Source organism: Lontra canadensis, unplaced genomic scaffold (assembly GCF_010015895.1).
Source record: "Lontra canadensis isolate GAN:19392208 unplaced genomic scaffold, GSC_riverotter_1.0 scaffold87, whole genome shotgun sequence".
NCBI classification, from domain to species: domain Eukaryota; kingdom Metazoa; phylum Chordata; class Mammalia; order Carnivora; family Mustelidae; genus Lontra; species Lontra canadensis.
In genome coordinates this window covers 1,150,103-1,169,151 of record NW_022631081.1, presented here as the reverse complement: position 1 = coordinate 1,169,151, position 19,049 = coordinate 1,150,103, and the positions used below count along the sequence as shown (strand labels likewise).

The window sequence follows — 19,049 nt, the reverse complement described above, 5'->3', positions numbered from 1 at the left end:
GTTTAGACACAGCTGTATTTTTAGGGCTTTTGCACCACAGTTCCCAAACTGTGCTCTGAGGCACCCCAGGGTGCCACCACAAACAGCACCTCTGTGTGATTTTTTAAAACTTGGAGGAGACAAAGGAACACCTCCCAGACCCATGTGAATGGTGCCAACATTAGACAGAGCTACATTTCTTTTGATGATGTCCTGTCTTCGCAAAGCTGGGTTTTCTTCAGTGGATGTACTAAAAAGCAAGAGGTCTGAGAAAATCAGCGTGCAACAGAATGAAGGTGGCAGAGTCCAGTTGCCAAAATCTGAGAAGTCTGTCAGAGCCCAAGAGGCATCCACACCCCTGTAGCTATGATTCTAGTTATTTAAGAATGCAATAAAAGTCATGGGGCACCTGGGGGCTCAGTCAGTTAAGCATCTGACTCTTGATTTCAGCTCAGGTCATGACCTTGGTGTCATGGGATCGAGGCTCATATCGGGCTTCCTGCTCAGCGGGGAGTTGGCTTGAGATTCTTTCCCTCTGCTCTCTCTCTCTCTCAAATAAATAAATAAAATCTTTAAACAATGCAATCAAAATCAAATCCTGGGGGCGCCTGGGTGGCTCAGTGGTTAAAGCCTCTGCCTTTGGCTCAGGTCATGATCTCAGGGTCCTGGGATCAAGTACCGAATCGGGCTCTCTGCTCAGCAGGGAGCCTGCCTCCTCCTCCTGTCTCTCTCTGCCTGCCTCTCTGCCTACTTGTGATCTGTCTGTCAAATAAATTAAAAAAAATCTTAAAAAAAAATCAAATCCTGTAATACGTGCATTACTTTTTCAAACGGCTACTAAGTTGTCAGGATAGAGCTACTTATTAAGTTGTTTGGAGCTAATTACTTAGCAGATGGAACTGTTAGGTATTTCAGCCTAGGATATTTACCAAAAAAATTCCTGAGACGCCAAGGGTACTGCGAGGGGAGAAAGCCTAGACATGCCCGTGTCTGCATTCGGAGGCACCTTTTGAATTATTGCATGAGTCACTTCCAACTGCCCTGTCTGGTAGGGAGCAGCATTCCCTTTCCACAGCTGAGGGCTTTGGGGCCCAGAGAGGGCAAGCTACTTGCCCAAGGTCACCCAGCAGAGCTGGGCGCGGGGGTATTTGGCTGTGAATTCCAAACACTTCCTTCTCCCCATGCTTGACCAGTCAGTTCTTGAAGGACTCAAAAGACATGGTTTGGAGTCCCGGCTGGACCAAACAATGGCCTTGAGCAGGCCACCGGGAACAAAAACTATACACATTCAGAGCTTTACAACGGGCTCTGTCCGCTGCATGAGCTTGTTGGTGAAAGATCGTTGTCAAGGGTAAAGCACCAGAGCTTTGTTCAGAAGCCGGGATTTCAGAGTGCTAAGGTGGGAAAATGCTGCTTTGGGGCTTAGTCAGTCTTCAGTTGGAATCCTGGCTTCTCCCCTTCCCTACTATGTGACCTCAGGAAAGCGGTTCACCCTCTCTGGGCCTCCTTTGCCTGCTTTTAAGTGAACACAGGTACCATCCATACAGTTTCATGAGTGTTCAGTGCACTAATGCTGGGGATGGACTTGGCAAGGTGATGGGCAGAGGAGATGTTTGAAAGCTGTAGATGTCTGACAAACTCATCCTTAGAAACACCCTCAGAACCCAGATACAGACTGTCTCTCTCGCCAGCCCCCCCAACGCCCCCACTGTCAGAATTGACCATCCTCTTGCCTCCCATCTCCTGCCAGTCTCGCTTGCTGGTAATGAGGCTGGAAGCACGTGCTGGGCTGCTGTTTGGGCTTCTGGGAGGATAGCGTGTCTCCTGACACCCAACCTGGCTCATGACTCATTAGCGCGGGTGTCAGGGAAGCCGTCACAACTGAGATTCCAGGGGAAGGCAGCCTCAGAGGGAGGGAGGCTTGTGTCTCCAAAACCCAGCAGCCAGCACAGCCTAGAGGGTCTTAGGAGGCTGTGCCTCGTTAAGGAAGTGACTTTCTTTCCTTCCTCCCTTCCCTCCCTTTCTTCCCTCCCTCCCTTTCTTCATTCCTTTCTCCCTTCCTTCCTTCCTTTCTTTCTCTCTTTCTTTCTTAAATGATACTTCCACCTTTCAGTCCTTTTAAATAAGCTTTTATTTTCAGCTTCTCATCTCTGGGTCTCTGCAGCTGGACCGGCTCAAGCGGCTGCTGATCCCCCTCACAGTCTCCTGGAGGGAATGGGAACTGCACGGGTGTTCTGGGCTGCCTTAGCGATGTGCATCTGACGGGGCGGTGGGGGGGGGTGCTTTGAATAACAGAAATGCACCGTCTCACAGCTCTGGAGGCTAGAAGTCCCAGGTCAAGGTGGCCTTCAAGGACCACACTCCCTCCGAGACCTAAGGGGAAGGATCCATCCTTGCTTCCTCCTAGTTTCCAGGGGTAGGTGGTAATCCTTGGTGTTCCTAGACTTGCAAGCACAGAATGGCTTCTCCCTGGGTCTCCGTGTTCAAATGTCCCCTTCTTATGAGGACCCTGGTCACTGGGTTAGTGCCCAAACTAATCCTGTAGGGTCTCGGGTTAACTTGGTTACATCTGCAAAGACTCTCGTTCCAAAAAAAGTCCCCATTACAGTACTGGGGTTAGGATTTCAACATCTCCTCTTGGGAGATAGAGTTCTCTCCGTAATTCCCTGGGAACTTGGCCCAAAGGTCTGGGGATTGGGAGGGGATGTGCTTGTGGGTGAGGAGTTTGGGCCATAGGCTACAATTTTGCTGGGACATCCTTGCATGGCTTTGTCCCCAGTTACTCACGATGAAATATGTTGGGACAGGGCTGGTGGAAAGGGCCGTGGGATCCAAGACCAGAATCTCAGCTCTGTTCATGAAAAAGTGTTGTGACCTTAATCACATGTCCCTGTGAGTCTCAGCCACCTTTAAACAAACCATACATGCATGCATGCACACAGAGGGAGAAAGAGAACCCTGCTCAGCAGGGTTCAAACCCAAGACCCTGGGATCATAACCTGAGCCGAAGCCAGACTCTTAACCAACTTAGTCATCCAGGCGTCCCAGCAATGTGTTTTACACATTCAACAAACAGTAACTATTGTTATCTCTTTTCCCTTCTGAGCTTTGGTTTTCTGAGTATATTTGCATACACACACACACACACACACACACACACACACACACATAGACAGGCTACACACATACATGTACTTACATTCACAAATGCATACAATCTGCTTAGCACGATGTCTTACACAATCAATAAATAGCGACCATTATCTGTAAAAGGGAGCAGATGTGTCTTACGTCTGAATCATATTGTGTTTTACCTCTGAGACGTCCTTAGCTCTGAAACTCTAGGACCTGGACTAAAAAGGCAGATGGAGACCCATGGTATGAAGTCCAAGGTTCCTTGTAGCACGGGAACCCAGAATAAGAAAGTCCCCTTTTGCTGTGCAGAAGCTTTTAATTTTGATGTAGCCCTACCAGTAGCTTCTGGAACTTGAGCTGACTGAACCCTTAATAGAGCTGCTCATAACATGCTCGTATAAAATATTAGCGCAGCTGACGGTTTCTCAAGTCCACATTGTGTGAGGCTTTCCTCCTTCTGAGTCGTCTCCTTATTCCTCTGAGCCATGGTTCTGATCTCTGGCTGCACATCAGAACCCTGGGGGAGGGGTGGGGGAGCTTTGAAAAACCTCACTGCTTGAGCTACGCCCCAGACCGGGAGCATCAGAAACTCCGGCGAGTTTTAAAACTTCCTGAGTGATCCCACGCACATTCAGGCTAAGCACCCCTGGACCGCTGCTCTCTACCCTCTCTCCCTGGCATGAATAGTAATTCCTCCCTGTCAGAGTGACTGTGGAAGACTTTTCTTTTTTGACTCTTTATGAGTAAGAAAGCCCCAAGGTCTTTTCTTAACCAAACATCTGTGTTAGTGACTTCACATAGATAAGACCAAAGAAGAGTTTAAATCCACCAATTTCATGTCCTGTGGATGGCTTGATTGTTGGGCAGAGTCAGGCAGCTCTGGGTTTGACCTTGGCCTCCACTATTAATGGGCTGTGTGACCTGGGGCAATGATTTCACTACTTGAAACTTAGTATCCTCTTTTTTTTTTTTTAAATTAACATATAGTGTATTATTTGCTTCAGGGGTATAGGTCTGTGAATCATCAGTCTTACACAATTCACAGCACTCACCATAGCACATACCTCCCCAGTGTCCATCACCCAGCCACCCCATGCTTCCCCTCCTCCCAGCAACCCTCAGTTTGTTTCCTGAGATGAAGAGTCTCTTCTGATTTGTCTCCCTCCCAGGTCCCTTCTTGTTTCATTTTTCCCTCCCTTCCCTCCAGGATCCCCGGCCCTGTCTCTCAAATTCCTCATATCAGGAAGATCATATGATAATTGTCTTTCTCTGATTGACTTATTTTGCTTAGCATAACACCCTCTAGTATCCTCTTCTTGCAACAGAGACAACAGTGCCTTGCTCACAAGGCAGAAGGGAGGGGCATTGTTAAAGGACTTAGCCTAGTGCCCAACACATGTACCATAAATGTTTTAGTACGCATACCTTTGATCTGGCAGCTATGGTCGGGGGACAGTAATAACAGTAAGCCCTCTCAAACAGTGGAATGCCTCCTCCTAGCAGCCCAGCCCTCCGCCTGGAAAGAGGCAGCAAGCCCCTGTCTGCATCAAGCCAACAGATAGGACTCACAGACGCAGTGGGGCAGGCGGGATGTCCAGATGGGTGTGCCAGTCTCGCGGCTGTAGCAGGTCAGAAGAGAGCTCCCTTCCAGCACAAAGCCTGGATTGCATGTGTATTGGATGGTGGTGCCCACCAGCAGCACAGGATCTGAAATTAAGCGGGTCGAGTGGTCCACTTCCCCAGGGTCAGTGCAGTACATAACTATGGATGAAATCAGACCAAGAGGGCGTTAGGATGCTTGATGATCACAGGTTTGCTGAGAACTACAGAATGATCTGGAAAGTTTTCCAACTTGGTTCTTCTCCTGTTTGGAAGCTGCGTCTGAGCTCATCGCTCATCGAAGGTGGCTGGAGAAGAGGATGGGACGAAAGAGACCTGAATTTAATTCCACGTATGGAAAGTAGCCCAAAGAATGTTTGTGTCTGGACCCAAAGACCTATGTACAAGGTTGTTCACTGCACAATTATTTGTAATGGTAAAAAGCAGAACAACAAAACAAAACAGCAACAACAACAACAACAAAAGAAAAAATGCAGGGGAAGAATTAAATATGGAACAGCTGTTCTATGAAATCCTGAGCACCCAATGAAGACAGCAAAGTGAGGGGGACCTTCCCTGCTTTCTTTGTGGTGCCTGAATCTAGTAAAACAAGCATCCATTACTTTTCAATGAAAAAATCAATGCACATAAAGGGAAAACAGTAAGCCAATTAAAAAAAGAATGAAGTATGCCACATGTGTGATATGAAAAAGTATCTGGGTTTCTGAGTTGAGAAAACAGCAGTGGTAAAATATCCTTACCTATGGCTGTTTCTGTATGAGTATCTCCGTGTCTTTATATGCATAATTCACACATACACATCAATGTGTGTATGTGTAACACACGATGATTGCAACAACACAGAATAAACTTTTAAGAGTGGTGTCATTTCCGGAGAGGAAGATCATGAGGGATTTTCATGCTGTACTTCCTAATTTTACTGCTGCTTGAGTTCTGTAAGTAAACACCTGCGACTTGTGTCATGGGAAGATATGTTTATGTGCATCTTTTGATGTCAAGAGTGTCGTTGAATGAACCACTGGAATGAATGAATGAAAGGCATTGGTGACCCCCAGGGATTTCTGAGGGAGAACCCACTGGCTTCAGGATGTCCTGCTGTCCTTTTTCCGCTGGAAGAGAAGCCACTGAGGCAGGTTGGTGGGTCTCTGTCTTAGATGCACAGCGACAGGCAACCAGCACAGGAACGTAAACGCTGATATCCAGAAGGGGCCCAGTGCAAATTCACTTGCTCTAATTTGGGTCTTTTCCTGGAGAAGTGTGAGGCAGCTGAAGAGTTTCCCAGAGAGAGCTAGTTTATGTCCCCTCCAAGCTTTTAGAACTCATTACCGCAATGTAGATCATCATCATTATTTTAAACACTTTAAAAATCACCATCATCATTATTCTTTCATTTACTTATTTTTTTAAGTAGGCTCTATGCTCAGCCTGGAGCCCAACAAGGGGTTTGAACTCACGATCCTGAGATCACGACCTGAGCTCAGATCAAGAGTTGGATGCTTAACCGATGGAGCCATCCAGGGGTCCCTAAAAAGATCATGATTATTAAAAATTTTGAAAAATCATTATTATTCAAAACATTTAAAAATCTTTCTTCAAAAAATTTAAAAGCCATTCTTATTAAAAAAATTTCAAAAGTCATTATTCGAAATATTTAAAAATCATTATTGTTCAAAAATTTAAAAGTCATTATGAAGACATGTATGTTTAAAACATTTTATAAAGTAATGACGGGGCTCAGTTGGGTGAGCGCCTGACTTTTGGTTTCGACTCAGGTCGTGATCTCAGGGTCATGAGATTGTGCCCCACACTGGGCTCCGCGCTCCGTGTAGAGTCAGTGCTCAGTCTGCTTGCCCCTCTTCCTGTGTTCCTCCTGCTCGCACTCTCTTTCTCTCTATCTCTCTAAAATAAATAAATACAATCTTGGGGGAAAAAAAAAGCAATGATGGTGTAGAGCATGTTAACGTGTCTGCGATGGGTCTCACCACCCCATGGTGCTTCTCATTGTTGGTTTTTTAATTTTCCATCATTATAAACACACATACACACACACACACACACACACGAACATACACCACATCCTGTTATGGAACAAGCAGATGTTTTTGTAGCCAATTTTGAGGATTTTTCTTTTTCATGTTTCACCCAATTATAATTAATTTTCTTTGCCATTGGAATATTTGTGACAGGGATTGAGTATAACACCCCTTCCCCAATACCCTCTTTCTCTGCGGACACTTAATATTTCTTATCTTACAACCTGTCACTCGAGGCAGGCCAAGCAGGTCTACCAAAATCCCCAAGGAGTCCCAGCAAGACGGATGCAGAATGGAGGCTTGCGTAGGAGGAGGCAGGAAGCAAATGGTTAGCGGGAAGAGGCCAGCCTCAAATTTAGCTCCTCTCCCACCTCTGCTAAGATTCAGTATAGAAACCAGAAGCACCTCCTTTTTCTGACACTGTTCAAGACACCAGATGGAGCTATAATGGGTGGTACCTGGCCTGCACGTCCGAGAACAGCAGGCAGAAGGTGCTGGGAGGCTGGGATGGGTACTCTCTGTGTGAAGCCGGTTACCTGTGACAGGGGTTTCTAACTGGGGCCCCAAAGTCCAACTTAGATTGGTCTTGAGTGGTTACTACCGGTGTTTTAATGATGAATTTGAACGATCCTTTCACACAGGCTTCACCGCATTCCCTATTGTCTCTCCCTCAGCCTAGTTCCCTCATTTACATTAGCCGCCAGGCTTCTGGAGGCCCCTGAGTCTGACATCCCTGACCTAGAACTCCAAGAAGACATTTGTGAGCAGCTCTGCCCAGATGGTGGAATAGGAGGGAGGCCAGATTCTACATGAAGGGATTCCATTGCATCTACATGAAAAATACTCCATGGGAGGGATTTACCACCCGCTGACCCAGAAGAAGAAAACAAGATGACTCTTACTTTTCTCACAAAATGGGGGATCGCTGCTCCAGCTGAGGTCCCACTGGCAGGTGAGGGTGTCACTACCCACTATGTCATAGCCTGGGTCACACTGGTAGGTGATTCTGGCTCCTCTCACAAGCTCTGTATGAGAAGTGGTTTTCCAGCCATTCTGGATCTCTGGCAAGTCTGAGCAGGAATCATTCCTTGACACCTCTTTAAAACAAAAACATTGTCATTAGATGAGTGGGGGGGCCTTTCTGTGTGGGGTTCCCTTTACAGATGTCAGAGGAAGGAGCAAACAGAATAAAAAGTCTCCAGAAATAAGTGACACACTTCAAAATCTCTTAAAGCCCAAGAACTCTGCTGTAAGAGATTTTATGATAAGCTCTTCCTGTGGGCCTCTGAACTTACCAGGTTTGGTTTGACAACGTCAGTGTAGGATTTGGGGAGACACAAAATCCTAACCCTGCCACTTACTAGCACTGTGGCTTGGGGGACAACCCAAGAAGGACAACCTTCTCTCTGTCTCAGGTCCTCACCTTTCCTGACGCCAACCCCACCCTGTTATTCTTACTTCCTGGAATTCACATTCCTGTGTACTCCCTGCAATGACCAGCAGGGCCAGTGTATGCATGTACGTAATGAACAGCCTCTTTAAGAAGCGATGGTGTGGGGACGCCTGGGTGGCTCAGTTGGTTGGGCCGCTGCCTTCAGCTCAGGTCATGATCCCAGGGTCCTGGGATCGAGTCCCGCATCGGACTCCTTGCTTCGTGGGGAGCCTGCTTCTCTCTCTGCCTCTGCCTGCAGCTCTGCCTGCTTGTGTTCTCCCGCTGGCGCGCGCTCGCTCGCTCTCTCTCTCTCTGACAAATAAATAAATAAATAAATAAAATTTAAAAAAAAAAAAAAAGAAGCGATGGTGTGTGGCTCTGGAGGCCAGGCCATCAGAGACATTGAGAGGCTCTCCTCTTGATTTCTGGAGAGAGCAACTGCCACACTGTGAGGCTGTTCAGGCAGCCCTCTGGAGCAATCCACATGGAGAGAATCCAAGACCTCTTGCCAACAGCTGGCATTGACTTGTGAGCCACATGAGGAAGCCATTTTGGAAACAGAGGCTCCAGCCCCAGTCAAGCCCTCGAATGAACGCAACCCTGGCTGACATCATGACTGCAGAGTCATCATGACAAATGCCAAGTCAGAACCATCTGGCATGAGATCCTGAATTCTGGACCCACAGAAAGTGTGTGATCATAAATGTGCCTTGCAAGGCACCTGGATGACTCAGTCGGTTAGGTATCTGTCTTCAGCTGAGGTCATGATCTCTAAGTCCTGGGATCGAGCCCCAAGTTGGGCTCCCTGCTCAGTGGGGAGTCTGCTTCTCCCTCTCCCCTGCCCCTCTGCCTCACCCCCCGCCTCTGCTCATGCTCTCTCTCTCCCAAATAAATAAATAAACAAAATCTTTTAAAAATGTGCGTTGCTAATTTGGGGGGGGGATATTTTGTTAAGCAGCAATGGTAGCTAACACACTCAGCCTCATCCCAAGAATGTCTGAAAATTCATGGGTTTGATGAATTTGTAATATATGGTTTTGTGATACAGATTTAGACAAACACTCAACTGTTGAAATAAAAATAATTATTGGTGCATTCTTTAAATCATGTTGCATAACATCAATGAACATTAACCACACTCCAAAATAAGTTACACACAGCTCAGTATCACAGATTGGAATAATCCTGCCTTCCTTCTTGCAAATCCTCATTACTAAGGGAACAATGCAAAGCCCACTATTACTATTCTTGCATCCAAGTGCCCACTGCACAGATTTTGAGAAGAGAGCTAATTAGGCTGTATAATTAATCTGCAGTTCTTATATGCTTCTGGGGAAAGCCAAGCACCTTCCCTGTCTGCAGGAAAGTCATTCTGAGAAACAAGCAATGGCTTTTCCTGGGATTTCCTCATGATTTTATTTGGGGAACGGAGATCTCAGGGGTGTCTACAAGAAGAAGGGGAGAGGGAAATGGCTTCTGGAATTGCTTCATGGGGAACAGTGACCTCTATTTTTAGGCCTTTGAAAAATCAGCCAAGCCCTGGATTTAGGACACGGCTGCAAATGCTCGAACTGTGGTTGAAAGGAGGAGAAACAGGGGTAGATACTGGGTATGGGGTCTGCCTTGTGCCAAATGCTTCGCGACTGAGGAAGGTTTGCTGATCTGATTTTTCAGTCTGAGCCAGCGTGGTGACATGCTCCCGTGGGACCTCCCATCTCCTCTGTGACATTCATCACATTCCTGATGGTCGAGTCGGGGACACTATGACTCAGATCTTGGCCCCACTGTTTACTAATTCAGTGGCCTTGCCCGAGTTAGACAGCCTTCCTGTTCTTCAGCTCCTAGATTCTATCCCCAGAGACTCTGATTCAGGAGTCTGTGTGTTTAGCTAGCACCCTGGATGGAGGTTCTGGCATCATTGCCCTTGTGGGCCCTTAACTTTGTGAAGAATGAGAGAACTGGCCTAGGAGTTGGAGGACTTCCTTTCTGGTCATTGTTTTAGAAGCTGTGTGACTCCAGTCATGTTGATAAACATCTCTGAGCCTCATTGTCCTCAATCGTAGAACTGAGACAAGAGTCATGACCCTGTCTATCGCTGAGGGCAATGTGAAAACTAATTAATGTGCACTATATGACACTTAGGTGAGTTCTATACGGATTCATTCATTTGTTCGACTAACATTTTGTAAGAACTTACTATATGTCAGGCACTAGGAATATGGGGATCTGAAGTCATGTTCCCAGTCTCATGGTCAAGATTAACATCATGGTCCTACTTTTGGGTAAAAAACATACCTAAATGCACTGAGTACGTGTCGCCATTTGCCAGTCTCATGGTCAAGATCGGCAACCTGGTCTAACTCTTGGGCAAAAGAAATATTCAAATGCACTGAGTACATGCTGCCATTTACTGGTCTTATGCTCATGGCAGACATCATCCTAGGTACCACTGTCATTTGATTGGAGTTGACCTACAATATGGAGCTTACTTATTGTCCTAGGATTAGAGGAATAAGTACACAAGTGATTAATATCTCTTTGAAAAATACTGCTTACTCAGCTCTGCTGTTTTATTCCCTTGTCTCCATGCCCTTGGCCACAGACCCTGATGAGGAGAATGATTCTTTCCTTCTGTCTAGATAAAGCAGAATTATGGGAGGTCAGAATGAGATAAGCGCAGAATGTTCCTGTGGAAGGTTTACCAGCAGTCCTAACAGATTAGCCTTGGCCACGTTGCAGAGCTATGTGCTGGCCTTGAGATCATTTTAGGAGCTTCTAAAATCTCTAGATGACCATAAAACCCCCTGACCCTTCCATGTGATCCCCTCTTCTCAATGAGAATTGCATCTACGTCTGGTTAAATCTAGACCTACTACATCTCCCATGCCACAACAGACATCTCTAGTCAATCATGTCACTCTCCCTCCACGGACCTCGGGCATGGACTCTTCAGAATTCTTTTCAACATGGTCTTCAACATGGATAGTCACAAGGACTTGACTGGCATCAGAATTAAATACAGAAGCCCACCTGCCTTCCCTGTGAAATTGAGTGTGTGTTTCCTTGACAGAAATAAGAACAGGATTGTTCTTATCGTATGTCGCCTACATTTGCCCATATTAGTTAGGCTATGTATCCCCGAAACCCTGAAACCGCCTCCCCCACTTTCACCAGCCAGAGAAATAAAGGCAGGGAGAGCGGTCCATTCATGCCTGGCTCCTGGTTCCTAGTGCAGGGGCTGGCACATGTGCAGAGACTCTTGTGGACCAAACTCTGTAGACAGTGGAGATAATGCATTTGAAGATGAAAGAAAATAATATATGGAAGAGTTCCTGCCAATTTCAAATTGTCACACAAATCTTAACTTTCAGCTTCAATGAAGAGGAACCCCTCCTCTTCATGATGGCGCCACACTGAACGTTGGCCAGACTTCCGGGTTAACCTTGGGTGGCCTTGGATAGGGTCAGATTTCCACCACTGAGCTGAATGGGGTTTCAGAAGACTGACTTGGACACCGGAGGAGACAAATAAAAAAAAACTATGACCTCATCTCCCAACTGGGGAGTGGGGGGCAGGGGAATGAGGAGAAGAGAAGTTTAAGGAGAGAGACTGAAGCCAAGTCACTAGAAACTCTCCCTTCAAAGGCAGCTGACTCTGGATGGTGCCTCACTTGGGCAGCAAGCACAAGCCGTCCCCCAGTGTCCAGGGCCCTGCCCAGTAAAGAGTGGGCAACCCACAGCAAGTAGCAGCAGTAACACTCTGAAAACACTTAGCAGCACAATCAAGGGGAAAAAGGCTTCAAGAAACATGAAAAAGATCAACACTTGTGTCTGTCCCTCTGAGAGGTGTAGGCAGAGTGGGCAGGGATGAGAAACATCTAAGAGCTAGAAACAAACACACAAAAAAGGCAGGGGACTTATTTTCAAATGCATCTGGCTCTTTGAGATAGCCAAAGGTCAGAGAGGGAGCTTGTGTTTTAGAGGCAAGAGGTGGGACACAGAGAATACTTCATAATAGAGATGGATGGGCAAATCTTCAAGCCGGGGGGGAAGAAGGAATCACAGACGGAGAATCTGGCCCAAGCCAGATGGTTTTTGATGGTGGGTGTGATAGTGGGGAGACTTGGCAAAATGAAAACCCTTCATTTCCCCCTTTTCCATCCTGGAAATCAAGATGTCTGCCTCGTTCCTGGGCAACCCAAGCAAGTTCTCTGATTGCTGTGTGAATCCTGCCCATTGAAATGCTCAGCGTGTAATCACCCACCATCCAGGATGCCAAGAGGTGAGGTCTTAAGTACCCCCCTGTGTCTCCCAAGTACTCTGCTGTTGCCAAGAATATCAGAGAAACACTAAGAACCGGGGGAGCCAGGAAGCCCAGGTATGAGCCTCAGTGTCTGGCCCTGAGAAGCAAGTCCTTTATCCTCGGTGGCCCAGGTCTTCTTCTGCTGTGACGTGACAGGGTTGGAGCAGAAGCTCTGTCAGTTCAAATCCTTTCTGGGGCTGAGATTAGTGGAACTTCATAGCCATGCCTGGACTGCTGGTGGCAGAAGAAGTGGGTGGTGGTGGGGTGTGGGGGTAGGGAGAGAAGGAGGTCTGTTTGGGCCATGTTAAATCTGAGATGCTGGTTAGACACGCAAGAAGGTAGCTAGCAGGGAGTTAGGTGGAAAGTTCATGGAAGAGGTCAAGGTTGGAAGTACAAATTAGGGGCAATAGAACACAGAAAGGCATTGTATAGAACCTCGGGACTGGATGACAGTGAATGGGGGATGAGTCTAGACGGACAGAGGACAGAGCTCAGTGTGGTGCTTGAGACCCTCCAGTGTTCTGAGGAGGGTGACAGAGCCAGCAATGAAGAAGAGGCGGTCACAGATGAGGAATGAGGAGAGAAGGCTGAGGATGGAAGAAATGGTAAGAAGAGGTGTTGTATGGTCAAGTATGAACTTGGCTTGAACTTTATAGCAGTTTTTTGGGGTTTTGTTTCTGCTTTAACGTGAGAGTGAGAGGAATGGTCTGGAAGCCCCATTGAAGAGCAAGGAAGATACCTCTTGCCTCTCTGGGTCTTACAGTACAGGGGATGGGAGAGAATGCATGGTCTCCATTGGATGGGGCTGCAGAGGAAGAAGAGCCCTTAGGGAGAGCCCAGTTTCTGGTCAGGCAAGATGGCGGTGATGCTGTTTTGAGAAGTTGCAAATGCAGGAGAGTGTGCTGATGGTTTAGGATCCCTGATGACTACAAGGGAAACACCACGAATCTGAAAATCACAAGGCGTCATCTACTAGGTCCTGATATCGAGCCTCTGGAGCAGCTCTCAGTTTTTTCCATTTTACAGATGACCAAAAGGAGGCTCAGAGAGGTCAAGTGACTTGCCTAAGATCACACAGCCATTGACAGCAATACTAAAACTCAAACCCTGTTGTTTCCAGCCAGAGAGCCCAAATGCCTAAAAACTACACATATTTACTGTGCCAATATATTAAAAGATCCATGTAGCACAGAACCCCCCAAAAGACAGATCTAGAAGAAACCATCTAAACACACACACACTCATGCACATACAAAAGGACTAGAGGAGACACTTACCTATGTAGTTCATGATAAATCCCTGGCCCTTCCCAAAGATGAGGCCAGCGGGGTCTGAGTGGAACTGGATAGTTAAGTCCGGTGTGGATGAGTACAGCTTCTGGGGACCACTGTTCCCAAGATATTGCCCCAAGATGTGAGGCATGACCTCATCGCCATCATAGATAGTCAGGATGTCACTGTTGCTCAGGTTCAGGCTAGAGGAACGGGGCAGACAGAAGAGGAAGGACCTTGTGAGACACAGTTATGGACATTCGACAAGCCTTTGATTTATTTTTTTTTTCAGGCAACATCCTCAGCGGCAAGCTCCAGGCTAGGGAGGAACTGGGGGTGAGGTAGTCACACCACAGGTATGAGCAGGACAGGCTGATCTTGCCCACGAGCACGCATGGCGCCTGGGTTTGGGGAGGGACTCACACGGGAGATGGTTCCCTGCAAGGAGCTCATTGCACAGTGGAATGCTGAATTGTAAGAGACCTGCATTCAGTGCCAGTGAAGCTGAGCGCTGGGCACTGGCTATCTGCTGGGGGTGTGGCATGGGTTTTCCATTCTCAGAAGCAGAACAAGTTGACTGCCTCCTAATTAGAACCTGCATCTCCATGTCGGGTGAAATGAGCCTTCCAATCATTATGTGGCAAAGTCCTCAAAATCAGACCTGGTATCTGTGATGTTCAGGGGATGGGGCAGAGGGCGGGACAGAGGCACTTTATTCCTGAAAGAGGCTCAAGCTGGCTATCAGTATTCATAGAGTGAATGCAGGAATGCAGGCAAGGACCTTGACACTAAATAACAGGACGGCAATACATAGTTAATAATCCAGAAAGCGCTTCTGCGTGCAGCAGACACATGTGTTATGGGAGGTGTGCTGGATAAAAATGGATCTCTGATTGAAAGAATGCCAGCTACATCAGCGTTGGTTGCAGACAGGTAGTAACTCATGCCTCTTTTTTTCCTTCCATTCTCCTCCTTACCTTCTTTCTTACATCTTTCACTTTTTCTTGTGTCCCTCTCCCTAATATTTTTGAACACCTATCTGCCAAGCTTGGGTCAGGGGACACAAGAGTCACAGAGCAGTGGTGGATTTAGATTAGGAAACCAGGGACTGTGGTGGCAGTTATGATCCAGGTGAGTGCAGAGAGAGGAGACTGTGTAGCATCCTGGAGGCCTCCCTGGAGGAGGTGATGCTTGTTTCGGATCATCAGGAAAGATTAGAGGGCTATAAGGTTGATAAGCAGGGGATGGTGAGAAGGTAAAGCACAGGTAGAAGGAGATAGGGAACGAGATCATGGCGCCTGAAGGAATTTTCCCAGTGGTCAGTGTTCCCTAGCTGTGGGTATAGACACAGAAGCTTGGAGGGCTGTAGCGGACAGACAGTGCCTGAAGAGAGGGGCATTCCAGGAAATGGTCCCCAGAAAAGTTCCTAGAAATGGATGCAGAGTACAGATAGCCCTCCCTCCTGACAGCATCACCCAGCACCCCAGGGCAGTGTTCCCCTTCCACAGTCTGGGAGGCTGGAGGAGGGGTGGAAACCGCCCAAGCCAGTGCTTCCTTCTGGTAGTAAGAACAAAGCAACAGAATGACAAGGAACATTTGTGGAAGGGTGGCTCCCACAGGGCAGGGGATGAATTGTATTCACAGTGATGTCCTCCCCAGCACCTCTCACATTCCTCCTGTAAGGTCGTCCCAGGGGCCAGCTTAGGGAGATTCCAACTGCCCCCAAGACCGCCATCAGCTGCCCTTGCACCACCCCCAAAACACCCTCTCCTAACAAAAGCTGTCCATGTGTGGCTTCCAGACAGAGCTGTAGAGTCATACCCTCTGCCAGTTTTCAGCAAGGGCTCCAGCCTATAAACCCCATTGCACTGAAATTCTGGAGTTGCCACCTTCCCTTGCATGCCATTGGTGTTCCATAAATGCTTGGATATGAAAGAGCCTGCCAGAGAGTCTCTTTGATAGCAGAAACGGTGTGGTTGATGTCAGCGCTTGACCTGTGTTAGGGAAGAGCCTCTTAACTCTAAGAACTGTGAAAACATCAGTGGTTCATGAAAGCACTGGATTAGGCTAGTATGAAACATGGTAGATCGCCAATATTTATTTCTTAAGCTGACTTCACAGCTGATATACTGTTAACAGTGAGTTCCAGAGAGTCTGCAACTTGGCTTTCCTCTATCACTCATTTCAATGATCTAAATGTGGCAGAGGAATCTTCAAGGGGGCAAATAGCTTTCATTTGAAAATGCTAGCATGATTCTTTGTGCTTTGTAAAGCAGGAAGCGGCAGAGTGCACTGCCTTGGAAAGCAGTAAGCTTTGGTTAGTTTCTTGGCTCCGATACTTTCACGGAGGGCACCAGTTTCTCTGAAGTTCCTAGACTGTGAGTTTCCAGTCTATGTCATGGGCTGCCGGAGTGAGGTAAGGCATCCCAGAAATCTGGGATCAAACATCAAATGCACTGACAGCACCTGAGCAAATGCAGTCAAGTAATTTGAATGTGATGTCCTGTCACCGTGTCATTGTGAATGTCACCATCGCCACCAACATCACCACTCCACCACCATCATCATCCTCACCAGCATCACTGTCATCATGGTCGCCAAGATCATGCTCCCTTTAGACAAATGTTTACCCCAAATGACATCAGATGACCTCCATTTGTGGTTTGCAACAGGGGTGGTTTTGTCCCCAAGGAGACAATGAGCAATGTCTAGAGATGCAGTTTTCCCAACTGGCGGGGGGGAGTGCCACTGGGGAGGCGATGACAGGGGTACTGTTAAACATCCGACATGACACAAGGTAGCCTCCCACAACCAAGAATTATCTTGTCGAAAATGTCAATTGCGCTAAGGTTGAGAAACATTAACTTATGTGAGTGCCTTTTGTAAACTGTGTGCAACAGACCATTCATTGCAACATCTATCGTCCTGGGATTTCAGCAGAAGTCCCCTAAGCTAAGAATAAGCAAAGAGCATAAGAAGAAAGCATTCCTACTTTTTAAAAAAAGCTGTTGACTGAAATTGGGTCCTCCAGAAGCTGAGCTGAGCAAAGAGGAGTGTCTCTTGGCATCTGGCGGATCTGGAAGGCCGCCCTAGGCAGCATGGTGAGTAAGAGAGATAGGATGAAACGAAAGAGCCAATGCGTAGTCATTGGTGGGAGACTTCCACTGCGGGCACTGGGCTCAATTCTGCAGGAATGGTGTAGAACATGCCTTGGGGGAGAGGGAACTGGGAATTTAGCTTCCACCCCCATCCCTCATTGGCTGAGGGCTGCTCTTAGGGGTACCAAGCCCCCAGCACTTCTGGGCTTCTCATGAGGTGCTTGCAGTAGGAAGGCATGGTGGGTACACAGTGGCAGGTGTGGCAGGGTTCAGATAGGGCCCCGGGGGCACCTGTTATCACATCAATGCATCTCTTTCAGTCTAAACCCATCCCCCTATCTCTAGCTTGCAGAAGGCAGAGAATTTATTGGGTCACGGAGGAGGCATGTAGGAAGGAGTGACTCAGAGACAGCATCACTTGGGAGGAGGAATGGGGGGAGAGGAGAAAGTGTATTCCCCTCCCCTTAAGCCAGGTAAGGAGGGCTTTGAGGTCACTCTTGGTGGTATAGCAGGTATTTCTGGGGTTTCTGGAACAGTGACTCCTTTTGATGCTCCCCAAGAGAAGAGTAATGACAAAAGTCAAGCCAGAGATGTCTGCTTGCTTTGGGGCAGAGCCAAGAAAGAAAGAAGCATTGGAAGTTAGTTGCCTATTGTTGATAAGAGTGGACAGAATATTCACATTTTCTGGGGCCAGATATGGACTTTGGAGACAGGAGCCACTATGGGTCTCCTTAAAAGTGTTCCCCATGCTGAAAGGATGATGGGGTCGAGCAGGAGGGAAAGCTAAGAGCAGCCAGATTCAGGAGGCTTTGTCTTCATCAAGTTCCCCATGACAGAGGAAACCCCCGGCATTCTGTATCTTCCATAGCAGAACGGGGCTGTCCGGTTAGGCTTTTTTATGAGAAGGAAGCAGGCTACCCAGCCCCTTCCCACTGCAGAATTCCCAGCCCCAGGAGCCCTGTGGAGGGCGCAGGAAGTTTGAAAATGAATGAGGTTCAGGTGTTTTATGATTAGTAGACTAAGACACACTTGTTATGACCAGAAGACCTAAAAAAATTGAAGCTTCTACCCTGAGAAGTGCCAAAAAACAAACACACAAACAAAAAGACTCCCCCAAACAAAACAAAACAAAACCAAAAAAAATCCCAAACAAACCATGAATGAAGGAACAGTGTAAGAATAAGATTATCCTCTGCCGAATTCTTCTGGATCCACCTTTTTGATGGATGGGTTCCACCAATATATGCGAATGCTGGTAATTGATCCCCTGCCCACCTCGAAAGACAAGCGTGCATTTCACCCACCGTCCAGCCTATCTATACACCAGGGGCATCCAGGGTCCTCTGCTGGACCATCCTCAGCAGCTGAGGTGAAAATGCAGACTTAGCAGCCCAGAGACTGGCCTGGGGCAGAGCAGGAGCTTTCCACTGAGGACCTGAGTGATCTGTCAGCCAGAGACCATCCAGGGAGGTGCTGAGAAATCAGGATGTCAGCGTGACTCCAGGACAAATGAGAGGAGGAGAGGTGCCTGCAGGTAGGTGGGTTCGATGGGACTGGAATTGTTCTAGCAGATGCCCCTCAGGGAAGATGCCCCAGGGCCAGTCCCTGACTGCTCCAGCCCCTCTCTGCTACCAGAGGGCAAGGCTTTCCTGGAGTTCCTACCAGGAGACCTCAGCTTCTGGGTCTCCTTCTCGCCCTGTTTCCTCAGCTGCCACCTTTAGGTTCTCTCCATCCTTTTTCAGTTGAACTGTGGGACACCACCTCCTTGCCTGGCCCCAGTCTCTCTCCTCAGCAGCCAGATGAGTCTTTCCAAAACATAAATCTGGCCCCTGCATGGAGCAGATGAATGGAGAAACAAAATGCGGTGTATCCCTACAATGGGCTATCGTTCAGCTGTGAATAGGAACGAGGCATGGACCCATGCTATATCGGGCATGAACCTGACTTCCCGCCGAGTGAAAGAATCCTATCACAGAAGGCCCCAAGGTGCATGATTGCACTGTGAAGAAATGTCCAAAATAGGTAAAGCCATAAAGACAGAAAGCAGCTTGGCGGTTTCCAAGGGCTGGGAGGAAGGGTCTGGGAGGAATGGAGACCGCTAGCTTAACAGGAGTGGGGTTTGTTTCGGGGAGGATGAGAGTGCTTTAAAACTAGACGGGGTGTTGACGGCACAACACTG

The 19,049-nt window shown here is 47.6% G+C and overlaps 1 protein-coding gene across 4 annotated transcripts in view; it reads right to left on the bottom strand.

Moving 5' to 3' along the window:
• Positions 1 to 19,049, bottom strand: part of SEZ6L (seizure related 6 homolog like) — a 180,477-nt gene that overhangs the window by 13,850 nt on the left and 147,578 nt on the right. For all 4 annotated transcript variants that reach the window (XM_032883268.1, XM_032883269.1, XM_032883270.1 and 1 more), the window contains exons 10-12: positions 13,779 to 13,975; positions 7,670 to 7,864; positions 4,684 to 4,875 (exon numbers count right to left, since the gene is read on the bottom strand). In XM_032883268.1, coding sequence (XP_032739159.1) covers positions 4,684 to 4,875; positions 7,670 to 7,864; positions 13,779 to 13,975 — 584 coding nt within the window. The remainder of the gene's footprint in view (positions 1 to 4,683; positions 4,876 to 7,669; positions 7,865 to 13,778; positions 13,976 to 19,049) is intronic.